General features: G+C 43.8%; 1 protein-coding gene across 1 annotated transcript in view; it reads left to right on the top strand.

Moving 5' to 3' along the window:
- LOC306937918 (focal adhesion kinase 1-like) overlaps positions 1-17,500 on the top strand; it is a gene marked incomplete at its 5' end in the record, with an annotated part of 91,466 nt that overhangs the window by 59,835 nt on the left and 14,131 nt on the right. The window contains 10 exons of the mRNA XM_079521945.1: positions 1,649-1,716; positions 5,175-5,192; positions 9,469-9,525; positions 11,640-11,660; positions 13,567-13,664; positions 14,098-14,182; positions 14,711-14,811; positions 15,071-15,186; positions 15,746-15,846; positions 16,491-16,601. Coding sequence (XP_079378071.1) covers positions 1,649-1,716; positions 5,175-5,192; positions 9,469-9,525; positions 11,640-11,660; positions 13,567-13,664; positions 14,098-14,182; positions 14,711-14,811; positions 15,071-15,186; positions 15,746-15,846; positions 16,491-16,601 — 776 coding nt within the window. The remainder of the gene's footprint in view (positions 1-1,648; positions 1,717-5,174; positions 5,193-9,468; positions 9,526-11,639; positions 11,661-13,566; positions 13,665-14,097; positions 14,183-14,710; positions 14,812-15,070; positions 15,187-15,745; positions 15,847-16,490; positions 16,602-17,500) is intronic.

Genomic DNA, 17,500 nt, shown 5'->3' with positions numbered 1-17,500 from the left:
TTTTGGGTCCTGACCCACAGGTTGAGAACCACCGTCCTTTAAGAGCGGGAGGTTTAGGGAGTTATGTCAGCAGTGTTTTGAGGTTCACATGGTGATACAGAGCAGGAGACTGTTAAACATCACACCAGCACCGTTAAGCAAACACAAGACTGAGTGCATTCAGAAGAACCTGTGTGTGTGCTCACGCAGCCGCTCTCAACCCGTGGGACGATATTACAAGTGGGCCCCCACATAAAAAACTGGCAACACGCTAAGATTTTAATGATAATATAACATTAAAATTTGTAAAACATATATAGCTGTATTTTCTTTCAGTACTTTAAAATGTGAGTTTTCATCGTGATACAAATAAAAAATTAGGAACTTAGGGGCTCTATTTTTGTCCATGCTAAACCCCTATCCCTAAACTTTTTTTTTTTTTTTTACTATTTTGAAAAACACATTTGTAATGTTAAAATAGCCAATCTATCACAACGTGTCGATGTAGACTGGCTATTTTAACTATTCAAAAATGTTTTTCAAAATAGGAAAAAAAGGCAAAGTAGTTTAGGAATAAGGGGTTTAGCATGGATGAAAATAGAGCCCTTAAAGTGTACTTTGTTAGTTAAACGTGCTCTGAAAATGTACGCGGCCCATCCATCTGACCACTTCACAACACGGCAGCTGAAAGAAAGACTGTAGCGCCAGATGGTCATTATATTGTGCCTAGTGTGGGCTCTGATCCAGAAAAGGTTGAGGAGAACCTACTGTACTGAACGTACAGTATGTGACTGGCTGCCTTGTGCAAATACGAATGTCTACTGCGCTGTTGTTGTGTTCTGACTGCGCAGCTGACTTATGATCGGATCAAAAAGATCTGATGTTATGAGATGTCCACGTTTGACCTAAAAATGTCATGTATCTCTCTCTCTCTCTGTCTGTCTCTCTCTCAACTCTCTCTCTCTCTTTTTCTCCCTGGTCAAATAAGGAGATATGTTAAGCAGCCAAATATTTTCCGCTTAGGGTTTTTAAACACTTGGAGAGAGTCCCCTCCTCTCGACTCTCTGCTCTGCTCTGCTCTCTCACTTCTCTCTCTCACTCTGTTCTCTATAAACTCTCCACTTGCTCTCTCTCTGCCTCGCCTCTCTCTCTCTCTCTCTCTCTCTCTCTCTCTCTCTCTCTCTCTCTCTCTCCCTCCCTCTCTCTCTCTCTCCATGTTTACCTCTCCACTCGGGACAGTTGTAGGGCAGAGGGAAGTGATGTAAAGATAGTAGAAGGGGCTGACGCAGAATGAAGAAGGCAAGAGAAGAGAGAGTGAGAGAGCATGTGAGTGGGTGAGGATTGGAAGAGAGAGCAGAGGAATAAAAGTGTGTGTGCGTGTGCGTGTGCGCGTGCGTGCGTGTGTGCGTGCCGTGTGTGCGTGCGAGAGAAATGGAGAGAGATGCTAGTCCTAGATAGGCAGTCAGATGATATACCGTAGAGTGGACTGTAGGTTCACATGCTCCTCTATCTTTGACTGAGGTCAGACTCTTCTCCTAGTAGGTATGTGGAGGATGCTTCTGGTTGCAGTGTGTGGCTAGTTAGTGCTTGTTTTTTTTTCTTTCTTTTACCTGAGTATTCACCACGTGTACATTCCATTCATTACTTTTTCTTCTCCATTATCCTCCAGAGTATCAAACAATGAGAAGAAATTGGAAGCAGTAAGGAGTGGAGGAGTCCGAACTATCTCGGTGTCAGGTAAGCAACTACAACGAGGCCTCTCTCTCTCTCTCTCTCTCTCTCACTCTCTCTCTCTCTCTCTCTCTCTCAGGTTCGAGACAAGTCCTTTCTTTCACTTACCTCAAGACCGTTATATTTTGGTTAACTCCCCCCTCCCCTCTTATTTCCCCTTCTATGCTCATTGCTTTCCTTTCTATCCAGTAGTGTTACCTTGCCTTATCTTTCATGCCCGTTCTCTCTCCCTGTATCTGTCTTGGGTGTCTCTCTCTCATCCCACCCGTTCTCTCTCTCCCTGTATCTGTCTTGGGTCTCTCTCTCTCATCCCACCCGTTCTCTCTCTCCCTGTATCTGTCTTGGGTCTCTCTCTCTCATCCCACCCGTTCTCTCTCCCTGTATCTGTCTTGGGTCTCTCTCTCTCATCCCACCCGTTCTCTCTCCCTGTATCTGTCTAGGTCTCTCTCTCTCATCCCACCCGTTCTCTCTCTCCCTGTATCTGTCTTGGGTCTCTCTCTCTCATCCCACCCGTTCTCTCTCTCCCTGTATCTGTCTTGGGTCTCTCTCTCTCTCATCCCACCCGTTCTCTCTCCCTGTATCTGTCTTGGGTCTCTCTCTCATCCCACCCGTTCTCTCTCCCTGTATCTGTCTTAGGTCTCTCTCTCTCTCTCCCTGTATCTGTCTTAGGTCTCTCTCTCTCATTCCCACCCACTCTAGTTTTCCCTTCGTACTCGTATGAACTCGTTCTGTCTTTCTCTCACATGCTGTCGTTCTCTCTCCTCTTCTCTGATTGGCTGAAGACCTAGTGACCTCGTCACCTCCTAAGCCAACCAAGGCTCGGTGTTTCCACCTCCCCTTTGTCTTCTGTTCAGAATCACCGCCCCATGGTATCCTCAGCTCTGATTGGCTAGATCTTGAGGGGAGCTTATCTGAGAAAATACAAAAACAAAATTATTGGACAAACGTTGGGCAGTTTTTCTCAAGATATTCTCAAGATATTAACTAGTACATAAGTACATAACCACTATTATGTACTACTAGTGGTGCCCAGGCAGGAATGTCTGAAACTAGCATTGGAATTTCTAAATGGAATTGATGTGATGTGTGTCTGAATTATTGTTAATGTTTAGATTTTGAATTTAACGAAAAGGATTTATGAATATACCGTAATGTATAAATATTTGGGGGGATAAATGTCCCCAGAGCACTTTTACCTGCCCTGTCACAATCCGACTCACTTTTGAGGATAAACTTCCCTATTATTCAATTTGCTGGCTCCTCACTGCCTAATTGCTTTGACTAATCTTGATTTCTTTTTCTTGCATACATAAACTTCATGCTCACTCAAACTCTCTCTCTCACACACACACACACACACACACACACACACACACACACACACACACACACACACACACACACACACACACACACACACACACAATTTAGGCATTTAGCAGACGCTCTTAATCCAGAGCGACTTACATTAAGCAATAACAAAAGCATGGCATACATCACATATATAAAAAGTAGTTATCATGAATCATAAACTAAGAACGTAACAGTGGAGTATCTATGTTAACTATACATACTATACTATATAATATATTATACATGTGTACTATAAAGTGCTATGACTACATAAAGTGCAATTCTAGAGCTGTCTACGTAACAAGCTATAGGTCTGTTTAAAATACTATCTAAGTCTACATAATGTGCTATCTAAGGGGCTAGGCTAGGGCAAGTGCTACGGGCCACACACACACACAGTCACACACACACAGTCACACACACACAGTCACACACACGCAGTCACACACACACAGTCACACACACACACACACACACAGTCACACACACACACACACACAGTCACACACACACACACACACACACACGCACACACACACACACACACACACACACACACACACACACATATGCATCCACCCACACCCACAAACAATAGCTGGTTTTGTGTTGTGGTGTGCTGCTGTGTATAACCAAACCAATGCTACTGTATGGCTGGGGAAAGAATGAATCATTATTATTCACTGAGAAGTAATAGTATGTCCTACCACACCTCAAGCTTATTTACGTGAGGAGGAGGAGGGGCAGTGTTTTTTCTTTCTATAATATTTTTAAGTTACGGAATAAGTTCAACTAAAAACTGACAAATAAGAGAATGAAGCGACCCAACATCAAAAACCCCAGTAAAAGCCAGCAGCTGCTGTAAGATTCCTTGCTGACCCTTCAGTGAACTGATGGTAAATGATTGCACAGCCCCTTTGCACAGTCAGGAAGGTTGCCAAAACCTAAGCTCAAATTACCCTCCTTTTAGCTGCGTTCAGAGACCTGAATATATACAGTATATTCGCTCGGTTCGCCCCATTTGTGCCGCACCAGGTCGCGCCGCGCCTGTTCGCGCAACTTCTCGTCTTTGCGTTGACTTTGTATGTAATCGCGCCGCTCTAACCATCCTGGTCTGAACGCACCTTTACTAGCAAAGTTTCTGCATTAGGGTGCTGTCAGACGGCGTGATGCATGCATGATATCTGAATAGATTGGGGATTTGTACTTTGTTGCCCAGGTTGCTGTGGGACGCTTTCTTGAACAAAACGTTGCAGTCGAGTGTCCGACTTGGAGTATACAGAACATTTGGAAATTCAATTCAACTGCCTCTACTCTACTGCTACAAGCTACATGCTACAGTATATATGCATTCACTGAGCTATAGTGAGAAGTAGGCTATTTACAACTGAACATGCTACGTTTAACAAACTCAGGAGCCCAACCGCTGGTGTGTGTCAGCGTTGCATTGGTCATTGCACGCGCCACCACGCCGTCCCCCCAGGTAGGAGCATGTGCGCATCGAATAAAATACGACCATAACTTCACACCTCAAGAAAGTTTACAGAGGCTGCCGCGTGTCACACCAGCGCGAATGAACATAGGAATGAGCCTGTATGCATATCAAGGGTTCATTGTGTGACCTATTAAATCCTATAGCGGAAGGTGTTAAGCGACGTGCGCGTGACGTTTAAATATAGCGTCCCACCAGAGATCAAATCACCAATGCAACACTGTTGCCTCATTCGTTCCCTCACTGGTTCATTTGACTGTCAATTGTTTAGCAGAGGCGTGTGTGTAAAGTGCCTGGGTCATGTTGGTCTTGTGTGTAAAGTGCCTGGGTCACGTTTGAACTAACTGCTTGCTACGTGTGTCTCTGCAGCTAAACTCCTTGTTATTACACTTCCAGCCACTGTTATGTCACAGCTTTACATGAGATAACTTTTACTTTTTCCCTCTCTCCCTTGTTTCTTCTCTTTGTTTCTTCTGCCTCTCTCTCTCTCTCTCTCTCTCTCTCTCTCTCTCTCTCTCTCTCTCTCTCTCTCTCTCTCTCTCTCTCTCTCTCTCCTGCTCCCCACTCTCTCGCTCCTCCTGTCCTGTTTCCTGCATGCTCGCTCTCCCGGACCCTGCAGAAGATCTTAGTGGGGATGGTAAAGTTTTTGTCGTTTATTAATCTCTCCATGATCCCTTCTTTCTTGTTCTCCCTGTACTAATATGCCACAGTTTATACACTGGATCAAGTGCGTGCGTGCGTGCGTGCGTGCGTGCGTGCGTGCGTGCGTGCGTGCGTGCGTGCGTGCGTGCTCGTGCATTGGGTCCTTCCTTAGGGGTGTGGTTGAGTTAGATGGGTACTTGGTTGCGTGTGAGTGAGCGACGTGTTATGTTGTGTATGCATGCATACATTTTAATTGGCAGGATGCGTTTCTGTGGTATACTGTACATTGTGATTGGACTGACTCGTAACTGAAAAACGAATGCTTTCTCAGTATGGATGTTCTGGTCGCTCATGTTTCAGTGATATGAAACATGAAGCCAACATTATCTGTAGTGCACACTGAAGAGTAGGATCGACCTGCTGAAGTGCCTGCTAGCTTACCAGTGTCACCATATTACGTGCTACTGGAAGTTTGGGTTTGCATGCGTCTGTCTGTCCTGCTGAAGTGCCTTCTAGCTTACCAGTGTCACCATATTATTTGCTACTGGAAGTTTGGGTTTGCATGCGTCTGTCTGTCTGTCTGTCTGTCTGTCTGTCTGTCTGTCTGTCTGTCTGTCTGTCTGTCTGTCTGTCTGTCTGTCTGTCTGTCTGTCTGTCTGTCTGTCTGTCTGTCTGGGTCGGTCGGTCGGTCGGTCAGTCGCAGTCGGTCTGTCTGTCTGTCTGTCTCTGCATTCTTTATGAAGTGAACTGCTACTGAATTTCAGCTTTGAATTGAGCTTCCCCTAAGCCACAAGAATAAAGAGGCAAAACTTAATTTAGCAGTATTCCACTTTAAGGGCAGAACTCCAGCCCCTTCTGTCCACAGGCTACACACACACACACACACACACACACACACACACACACACACACACACACACACACACACACACACACACACACACACACCACAGGCTACACACACACACACACACAGGCTACACACACACACACACACACACACACACACACACACACACACACACACACACAGGCTACACACACACACACACACACACACACACAGGCTACACACACACACACACACACACACACACACACACACAAGCCGCCAAGCTAAGCACAGAGTGGAGGCGCAGCTACACAGAATGGAATAGGGAGAGGTTTTCTGGAGTTGAGAGCAATTGCATTCCTGGCTAAAATGGGCTAGCTGTAACACACACACACACACACACACACAATCATGTCACACACACAGACACACACATGCACACGCAGAAGCACACGTGCACACACACACACACACACACACACACACACACACACACACACACACACACACACACACACACACACACACACACACACACACACACACACACACACAGAATCCAAAGCACAGATTTTCTCTTCATTGGGAACAGACAGACACAGAGTTATAGACTAGTCAAACTTAGATTCGAAACAGTACAGAGTTTTCATTCTTCAGAACCACATCAGAGGAATATAAACAACGGAGCACACACTACAAACCTAACACGCACTCACATCGTGACAGTACTATTGGCCACTTTCAACCTGGTGTCATTTTTTTGTCCATGTTGTTTTTGAAGTTGTTAAAAATGTTCAAACATGTGCAAAGAAAACATTTGCTGATCTACACGCTCACATTCGGTTTCGATGCGACTTGTTGAAAGCTTTTTGAGCAGCCAGTATTGAAATAGGACTTAACCCATTAAAACCGGGACAGAATCAGTGTCTTTTTAGCATTGGCTATTCAAAAATAGCATATATATACTGTATAATGTGAGCTTGTAAATCATAGAATTCTACGAATTCATAGAATCAGCCTCGGGTCTTAATGGGTTAAGTGGTTAAGCGCCAAAAGAAATTGGAGCTGCCGATTAGTCAGCACTGACATGCATGAGAAGAAAAAGGTCTTTGATTAATTAAGTTGATAATGAAGCAATGGAAACCACATACACACAGGACCACAATGGAAACCACATACACACAGGACCACAATGGAAACCACATACACACAGGACCACAATGGAAACCACATACACACAGGACCACAATGGAAACCACATACACACAGGACCACAATGGAAACCACATACACACAGGACCACAATGCAAGCAATAAGCCATCAAGACGTTTCTGTGTTATCCTTTTATCATTGCTTGCGTAATTGTACTTGCGGTACTGTTTGCAAATGTTAATGAAGTATTCCATCAATCAATCAGTCAATCAAACAAACAAACAAACAAACAAGCAAGCAAGAAACTTTTAGTGTTACCCACATGGAAACATTGATATAATAATAGTATTGGAGCCTGGGCCATGGCTCAGTGGTCCAGGCACCTTGGCTGGTAATCCAGTCTGGCAGTGTGCCGCGGGTTCGACTCCCGATCCCGACGGCCTTTATTGCCTGTCTTCCCCCCCATCTCTCTCCATTTCCTGTCAGCCTACTGTCTGTCCCTCCATAAAATATATAAAATAAAGGCGAAAGCCACAAAAAAAACATTAAAAAAAAAATAGTATTGGAACTTCATTTCTTTGCTCATGCCACTATAGCTTACAGTGACTTATCCAACCTACGTTGGCTACTGACCTACATACTGTAGTTCCTCTGCTTTATTCAGCCTGCTGACTTACATTACCTAACATAATATGGTATATTATATATTATGTGTCTGTGGGGAGTGTTTACTCAGTCTATCGTACGGACCACTCACCTCTTACGTCACCTTAACCCATTGATGCCTGAGGCCGAATCTGGGAATGCCTTCTAGGGCCTGACCTAAGGTTTCTGAAATCCTTCAAAATCGGATTCTTTTTTTTTAAAATAGTTATGTTGCTACATGTATAGCAATAGCTGATGAGACACAGAGGCGCGCCGGCATCAAGGGTAGAACAGCGTATAGGTTGCACCAGGCGTCAATGGGTAGCGGTACACAGTATTTGTTACTGACCGTAGAGTGCAAAGCCTCACTCAGGACCATCTCAACACTCAGCTCTATCTACGAGTCTCTCTCTAATGTGGGACAACACACTCTATCAGAGCAAATATTGAGTGGAATAGTAAGAATAACATCAACACATGTGTCACTGTTGTTTCCAACAGCTGGTTCTGCGGACAGATTTTACTCTAAACACTACCATCTGGTTAGAAGAGACTGACGCTCGCTCTCTCTCTCTCTTGCGCTCTCAATCTCTTTTTTCCCTCTATCTGTCAGAGCCTGCACACAGCTTTTATTCTAAACAAAACCATCTGGATATAATACAGACTCGCTATTTCTTTATATACCTCTATCTCTATCTCTCCATTCAGACAGACGGCGCTCTCGTTATGTCTTTCTTTTTTAGCGTATTTTCACCCTGTCCCTCTGTCTGTCTGTCTGTCTGTCTGTCTGTCTGTCTGTCTGTCTGTCTGTCTGTCTGTCTGTCTGTCTGTCTGTCTGTCTGTCTGTCTGTCTGTCTGTCTGTCTGTCTGTCTGTCTGTCTGTCTGTCTGTCTGTCTGTCTGTCTGTCTGTCTGTCTGTCTGTCTGTGTCTCTCTCTCTCTCTCTCTCTCTCTCTCTCTCTCTCTGTCTGTCTCACCCTGCCTCCAATCGAGCCCAGCTGTTCTGACAAAGACAGACCGATATGCACACCACATGCTCAGCTGGCACCCTGTGCAGAGAGAGAGAGGGAGAGAGAGAGAGAGAGAGGGAGGGAGAGAGAGAGATGGGTGTTTCTATGTGTCGCACTTGACAGACTGTGAGATACTGTAGTTGCATGCTTGATTCACAGTTAGCTGCATGTTTCGTTTTCTTCTTGGTGCGGGTATACTTTTTGCTCTGCAGGGACTTGTTTGTGTGTGCGTACCGTATGTGTGTGTGCGTATCAGGGTTGCGGTGTGGCAGAGTACGTGCACGGTAAAGTGACCAATGCATGTGTGACTTATTTGTTGTGTATGTCTACTGTATGTGTGCGTGTTATACTGCTATTCTTAGTGAAGCTATAGACTTGGTGAACCACGTGTATTTGACTGTGTGGTGGTTGTGTATTTATTTTCCCTTTTTGCTGTTACCAATTTTACTGACCGCTGCCTCTGTGCACTTGTGTGTGTGTGTGTGTGTGTGTGTGTGTGTGTGTGTGTGTGTGTGTGTGTGTGTGTGTGTGTGTGTGTGTGTGTGTGTGTGTGTGTGTGTGTGTGTGTGTGTGTGTGTGTGTGTGTGTGTGTGTGTGTGTGTGTGTGTGTGTGTGTGTTTACACTATCGCAGAGACCGATGACTACGCTGAGATAGTTGATGAAGAAGACACGTACACCATGCCCTCCAGTGAGTATCTTCTACGCTGTTCTCTTTAAACTACAACTACCAGGAGTGTTTTATCTTCTCCCCGGAGAAACCAGCTTCCATTTAGCTTCTCTCCTCCTAACTGCTGCTAGCTCTGTTCACCAATGCCGCTCGCCAGCAACATGTTGTGGTATGGCTTGCATCACTGTACTTCTTTTTGCTCAATAATGAAACCGGAGAACTGCGCGAAGCTTTCCCACGACACCCTGGGAAGGTTCTGTTTAGCGTCAATAACACTTACTCCTCCATGCTGGAACTATCTCAATAACACGTACTCCTCTGTGCTGGAACTATCTCCAGGAGATAAATCTTTGTTGGTTTCCAGAGGCAAATACTAGAAGCAGCGGTGAGAATGAAACACCGGTACCGGTGCCGAGAAACAAACCTGCCAACCACTAAAAATGTAATACTGAGCTGCTGGCCCTGGATATCTACAGTATCTGCACTGGATCTTTGACTGAGTGAGCATGTAGTGTGGACCGTCTTATCAATAAATATAAATGTACAGTCAATATATGAATGAATAGAAACCTAGCGGTATACATCTATCACCAGTGATGAATATATACAGTATATGGGTGGATTTAAGCACCTGTTAACATTCTATCAACACTGAGAATAATGAAAATATAGTTAATATACTGTATGTACAAGCTATCGGCGATGCTAATAATCCAGATTCAGTCTGCTTGCGGACAGGGACCAGCTCAGGCCAGCGAGGTTAGACTGGGTTTGGCAGGGTGTCTGACATAGAAACAGAGACCTGCTGGGATAGGAGCCAGAGAGACCACAGTGGTGACAAACCACAGTTCACGGCTATACAAGTCATAATGTGCTCGATCCGGTTTACAGTTCCTGTCAAAAGCCTTGCCTCCATTATTATTATTAAAGGATTGCGGCTGGATGTCAACAGTGACTCTATTGCCTTCGCTATTGTAAGGGCCGGGCTACACTGATGGGACGGAATTGACGCGGAATTTCTCCTAGAACGGAGCGGAGTCCCTGTGTGTGAACGGAGCGGAGGTGTTTGAAAGTAAAGGGTGCCACGAGTGATTGGAGCTTCAAGCTTAATTTATACTCCATTGCACAATGATGCAGCTTGCCGGCAACAATAAGCCAATAAGCTTGAAAATGGTTGTCAGCAAGCACCATTATCGTACTACAGAGCATAATATATTACGCTTCAGTCCACACTGACTGTTCCAGTGTTTTTATCTACATATAGTACCAGCTACATTATTTACTTTTGTACTCCCATTTGTACTCCCATTTCCTCCTGTATGTGTGCAAACTCGTATGGCTACAGTATATGCACATATGCATATGCTTACCTATTTGTAGTAGACTGAGCTGAAAAACACTTATGCTACTGAGATATTCCACATGTCGCCACTCTCTCTATCTATACATGTCTGTTGATATCATCTCATATTTGTCCTTGAGTTGTTTATTTGTTCTGCCATTCATTCTACCATTTCTTCCCTCCGTTCATTCTGCAAAACAAACAAATAATCTTCCCACCTTTACACAGTAAAATCCTTGGTGTTAATTTTTTATCGATTTGTAACTGCCGTTAGCGGAGGGTCACACTCAGAAGTAAAAGTCAGCAATGTTTTCTTGTATCGCTCCATTATGTCTCAGTGACAGACAGTTTTGGATGTCCAGCCTTCATCAGCCACTGAATTTACACTCATCACTGGTGAAGGAAGGCCGCGTGGCCGAAACATCTGTCATCGAGGCATAATGGAGCATTAAACAAAACATTGACCTTTATTTCTGAGTGCGACCCTCCGCTTTTTGATTTGTGTACAGAGCGCGGCGGTAACAGAAAGTTTGTTAAAGTTATATTATTGTGTAAACATAACTCGGCTGTACAGGGATACAAATAACATTCTATTCAATAAAGAAAGTTATGCTGTAAAAAATGACCACTGAGGATTTTACAGTGTTCTGGTGCCTGTATGTGTGTCGTTCTTTGTGCGTCTACTACGTGTGAGAATGTGTTTTCTCAGCTATTCTCAATCTTAAAGCAGCTGTCTGGCTCTGTCTATGTCTCTCTGTCTCTCTCTCTTTCTCTCCTCCCCATGCCAACACAGTGTGCTATGGAATAGTTCAAGGTAAAATGAACTCTCTCTCTCTCTCTGTCTCTCTCCCTCTCGTACCAGGATAACTTGACCTTTTTTCCATTTTTATAGTTTGTTAATTTTCTCTGCCATGCGTTTAACACATTTTGGGAGAAAAGATATATATTGTATGTATATATTGTACCTAAATGTGTACATTTTGGCCACCGAGTGGCGCGCTACGAGCTCTGCTATTTTTGAAAAAAATCGTAAAAATGCGGCACAAATCTTTGAATATAATATATTCTTTCAGAAGACTTTTTATTTATTTCGACGTCAGGCCTAAATGGGTTAATACATAACAGAGTCTTTTGGGCGTCGAACTCTGGATTTTATCCCATTTTTGCCAACTGCCTGGTCAAGAATATTATTAATAGACTGAAATTGAAAAAGGTTGAGGTATCTCATTTACATTGTGATTTGTTGTCAAGTCATGTCTGTTGGTGTTATTATGTACTGTATCTCAATTGAAAGTCATTCAGCTTTGGTCTTGGAGTTGAAAGGAAACTCCACCCAAAAACCCACAATGTTATTTTAATTATTGTGGACAATTCAATCAGAACATGAGAAACATCTCTCTAAGCCTCTTCAGCTGAATGACTAGATGCTTTGTTTTGGGGCATGGTTTTCATTAGCCTTTTTCTTGGTTATCGTTTATTTAATTTATTTTAATGTCTCTTATGAAATGTTTTGGTTTCTAGTCAATTGTGGGTGTTTTGTCTTGTCCTCTGTCGTGTGAACTGTGAAGTAATTGATTATTGTGTAATGACCCCTGTGTGGAATGTTTTTTTTTTCTTGTTATAAAGTGGTTATCCAGACGAGTAATTTGGATGAAAAATCTAATATTTGGAACGATTTGGGGTTCTAAAATGTAATCTCTGGCAGATTCCCATGTAATTAGGATTGTTGAGGTTCTCCTCCATTCTGTCGATTGCTTAGTTAATCCGAGTTAAGCCAGATGTATACTTTGTCTTGCCACTAGTGCTGGACATTGTGGAGAATTAATCACAAATTGTAAATTTATGTTTCACAGTTAGGTAATTGTCAAACACCTTATTTGGCCCTCTGTTACACATTGTCTTGTCTCCTCACCATTACTCAAAGTGTCATCTATCCAGGACACTGTACTACCCATCCATCAGGCTCATGGAGGATGGGTAGAGAATAGATTGTAATCCATTTTCAATTTCCATTGCAAATATTCATCAACATCAAGGAAAATGTCAGAGAAGCTGAAAATGTCCTGGTGGGAGTTGTAGTTTCAAGGCAGTGCCCCAGTAGAAAATAGCAGATCTACAAGCTCACAATTGTGAGCTTGTAGATTGGCTATTTTGGGAGTTGTAGTCTTTCAAGGCAGTGCCCAGTAGTGGTAGTGAGTGGAGGTCGTGTAACCCTACTATGTACCTCTTATACTCCAGTTTCCAGATATTCATTAAATACAGAATAGTTTAAGGATGCCACTAAAGGCAAAATTGAAGTAGGCATATTAGTAGATAGATACAGTTAGATATATACAGTACGTTATGCATGCCTCACTGTCTGTCCTGTCTACAAATGGAATCGGCTTAAGCTAAATATCAAGTTCAGAATCTGGGTTATTATAAACCAAATATGTTTGCATGACAGTTTAATGGGCAAAGAAAATCAGGAATGCTACTGTGCATGTAAAAACCTGTGTGTGTGTGTGTGTGTGTGTGTGTGTGCGTGCGTGCGTGCGTGCGTGCGTGCGTGCGTGCGTGCGTGCGTGCGGCGTAATGTGCATGTCAAGGCAAATCTTTCTGATTTATGGGAAGTGACCTCAAACGGTCACACTGAGAACCTGTGCTCAGAACATATTATTTGCAAGTAATTCTTTGGTTTCCCTCTCCTCTCCTCTCCTCTCTCCTCCCCTCCCATGCAGCTCGGGACTATGAGATCCAGAGGGACAGGATAGAGTTGGGCCGTTGCATTGGAGAGGGCCAGTTTGGTGATGTTCACCAAGGAGTCTACAGCAGCCCGGTATATAGACACTATAGACACTACAGCAGCCCGGTATATAGACACTATAGACACTTTCATCTCTCTAGACCAGTGGTTCGCAAACGTTTCAGCTTGAGATCCAAAAGAGAGATTAGACGTTTTCCCGGGACATTTTCCCGGGACTCACAATGCGTCGCTTCGCGCCGCATTGTGAGCCTGTAGATCAGCTATTTTCACTACTTCTTTGTTTTTGAATAAATGGAATTTCTTAAGTCGTTTATTTGATTTGATTTTGCTTTTAATTCATGAAAGTGTTTGCAATAATAATTCAAAACAAAACCTAGGAAACAAAAGAATATAGGGAGTTAGGGACCCATACAAATCTGTCTGCGACCCCCATTGTTTTGGGTGCTCTAAATGCGTTTGCCTAACCCTGCCTCCTCCTAACCTGTCACTCTCCCATGCTGTACAGGACATTGCTCCCTCGAACGTTGCCATCAAGACCTGTAAGAACTGCACATCAGACAGCGTCAGAGAGAAGTTCCTGCAAGAAGCGCGTAAGACCACTTTAATAATTTTTTTGCATGACATAAACCCATTTAAGACAGAGGCCGATTCTAAAAAAAATCCTAAAAGTTTTCTGAAAAACCTATGTTTCTATGTCACTGGTGCTCAACATTTTTCATGTCAAGGACCCCCAGAATTATCTGTATTTGGCCGCGGACCCCCATCTGAAAATGTTTTTCCAGGGACCCCCCAGAAGCAAAGATTTGTGTTAAAAACGCTCTGAAAGAATTTATTTAAAGATTTGTGTAGCAAAAAAAAAATAGCAGATCTACAAGCTCATAGCGCGGCACCGAGTGCCGCGCTATGAGCTTGTAGATCTGCTATTTTTCAATAGCTAAAGTGTAACATACGGTAATGCTTAAAAGTAATCACCGGCGGGGGCGGCAGTCTCCATTGTGCACTTTCTTTGACAATGATAAAAGTGCCCTTGGCGATCCCACGCCGCATTGAGCGCAGGCAGCACCGTCATCCAGGGAACGGTCAGCGGTTGCTCATTACTCATGGTTTTGTGTCCGCAGTGACCATGCGTCAGTTTGACCACCCCCACATCGTCAAGCTGATTGGGGTCATCACAGAGAACCCCGTGTGGATCATCATGGAGCTATGCACTCTGGGAGAGGTACCATGACACTGGGGTGTTTTTGTTTTAGAAAACAAAGCGCCAGCAACAGCTAAATAGTTGACATCACAAAGAAATAATGACAGCAAGAGGGAATGACTATGACATTGTTGTATTTTGATTATAATTCCCCCTCTCCATCTCTCTTCCTTTTCTATTCTACTCTGTCTCTCTCTCTCTCTCTCTCTCTCTCTCTCTCTCTCTCTCTCTCTCTCTCTCTCTCCCCCCCCCCCCCCTTTCTGTCTGTGTCTCTCTGTAGTTACGTTCATTCCTGCAGGTGAGGAAATACAATCTAGACCTGGCAACTCTCATTCTGTTTGCCTACCAACTCAGTACAGCACTGGCCTACCTGGAGAGCAAGCGCTTCGTACACAGGTACGCGCGCACACACACACACACACACACACACACCTGTCACACGTACCTAAACACACACAGAGCACACTTGACCTTAACCCATTTTGACCTGAGATCAGATTCTAAAAATGTCTTCTACATCCTGACAGTTTTCTGAAAAAGCTATGTTTCTATGTCAGTCGTTCTTCGATTTAAAAAAAATAGCAGACCTACAAGCTCGTAGCGCGCCACTCGGTGGCGCGCTATGAGCTTGTAGATCTGCTATTTTTCAATAGCTAAAGCATAACATAATGCCAACACAAAAAGGGGTTCCCGCCCAAAATGGGCTAAACATGTGCCGCACACCCCACCCTAGGGCCAAGCATAGCTTTGGCTGCCTGGAAAGAAAAGAAGGCCCCAGGTTCAATTCCCAGCCCCAGCGATGTGTCAAGGCTCCATGAGCAATACACTTATGTTTTCAATATTCAGTTGTGTACACACTGTGAACAAACAAATATCCTCTGTGGGCAACAACAAAGCATGACTCTATATGGATCTGGTATGTAATCATCTAATCTTGGCTGTTCTGGCTTTCCAGGGACATAGCAGCACGCAACGTGTTGGTCTCAGCCGTGGACTGTGTGATGCTGGGAGACTTTGGTCTGTCGAGATACATGGAGGACAGCTCATACTACAAAGGTACGCACGCACGCACGCACGCACGCACGCACGCACGCACCCACGCACGCACGCACGCACGCACGCACGCACGCACGCACGCACGCACGCACGCACGCACGCACGCACACAGCTTTCTGTAGCAATAAAGGTCTTTTTTTGGTGCTTATTCTCTGTTGCCACCTTCTGGTTATGTGCTAGTAGTGCAGTCTTTCATTCTGCCATGGCCGTTCATGTGTTGCTTTTGGGAGACCTGACCCAGGTGATCTACTCTACTGTGTGACGACAACAAATACAATGATCGTTGCTGTCGGGCAGAAACCTCTTACCGCTTATCTCTTTAGTAAATTATCGCCCTACTTGATCATACCACAGCGTCACACAAAAGGCTTGTCGATATGCTACTTTTGCTATTTTTAATAATAATAATAATTTTGAATTTGAATCCTGAAAAGTAACCGTTTTGAATATAATTATGAGGTTTCCACCTGACAGAGATATAATTAATGTATGGTAATATCTCTCTCAGCCTAATAATGGTCTATTTAATGGCAGGCTCCAAAATGACACAATAATCAGTCTCACTCAATGGTATGAAGTGATTATACTTGTTTTGACCGCCACAATGTGTTAACACTGTAAATGTGTGTGCACATATGTGTCAGCTTCCAAAGGTAAACTGCCTATCAAATGGATGGCTCCAGAGTCTATCAACTTTAGACGATTCACCTCAGCCAGTGACGTCTGGATGTTCGGTGAGTCCAAGCCTTTATTTTGTGTCTATTATACATGAAGTTAAAAAAAATGCACATTTCTTTCTCCTTCCATAACTTCCAAGGAATGTTACTGTCATCCAAAGAGTCTTGCAGCCGCCACCCCACCTATCGAATTAGTTTTACAATATTTTGTATAGCTTGTTTGTTGATGAGCTTTATATCATTTATGTTGCACTGCTGTCATATTAATTGTATTAACCCATTTTGGACTGAGGTCGATAAAAAAGGCTTCTAAATCCTAAAATTTGTCTGAAAAACCTATGTTTCTATTTCAGTGGTGCTCAACCTTTTTCATGTCAAGGACCCCCAGAATTATCTCTATTGGGCCACGGACCCCCATCTCAAAATATGTAGTTCCAGGGACCCCCCAGAAGCAAATATTTTAGTTAAAAATGTTCGCTCTGAAATATATATTCAATGATTTGTGCCACATTTGAACAAAAATAGCAGACCTACAAGCTTGTAGCGCGCCACTCGGTGGCGCGCTATGAGCTTGTAGATCTGCTATTTTTCAATAGCTAAATAATAACATAACGTTTAAAACACCAAAAGGGGTTCCCGCCCAAAATGGAAATGACCCATGTGCTCATAGCCAGCAATGCCGTTTCACACATAAAACTAAGTCATTCAGTCACCCCCACACAGGAAGAAAACACAGTGCTAAACAGTGCTAATAATGGATTGCATTCAATGCATTGCATTTTATAGCGCTTTTCTAAGCACTCAAAGTCAAATCGATCTGACCCCCCCCCATGCCAAAGCGCCAGCGCTCGCCCAGCAGTCTGCCGTCACCCAGGTGGATGCATGGCATGCGAACTCACCCCTCGCATATTGTATTACAGTGATTGATGCACTTAACAACCCCCTCCCCCCAATATCACTCAACAACGTACTTCAGA

Source organism: Electrona antarctica (genome assembly GCF_951216825.1).
Source record: "Electrona antarctica genome assembly, chromosome: 15".
In the NCBI taxonomy this organism is placed as follows: Eukaryota; Metazoa; Chordata; class Actinopteri; order Myctophiformes; family Myctophidae; genus Electrona; species Electrona antarctica.
The sequence above is the reverse complement of the archived record's forward strand: the minus strand, read 5'-3'. Positions and strand labels throughout refer to the sequence as shown.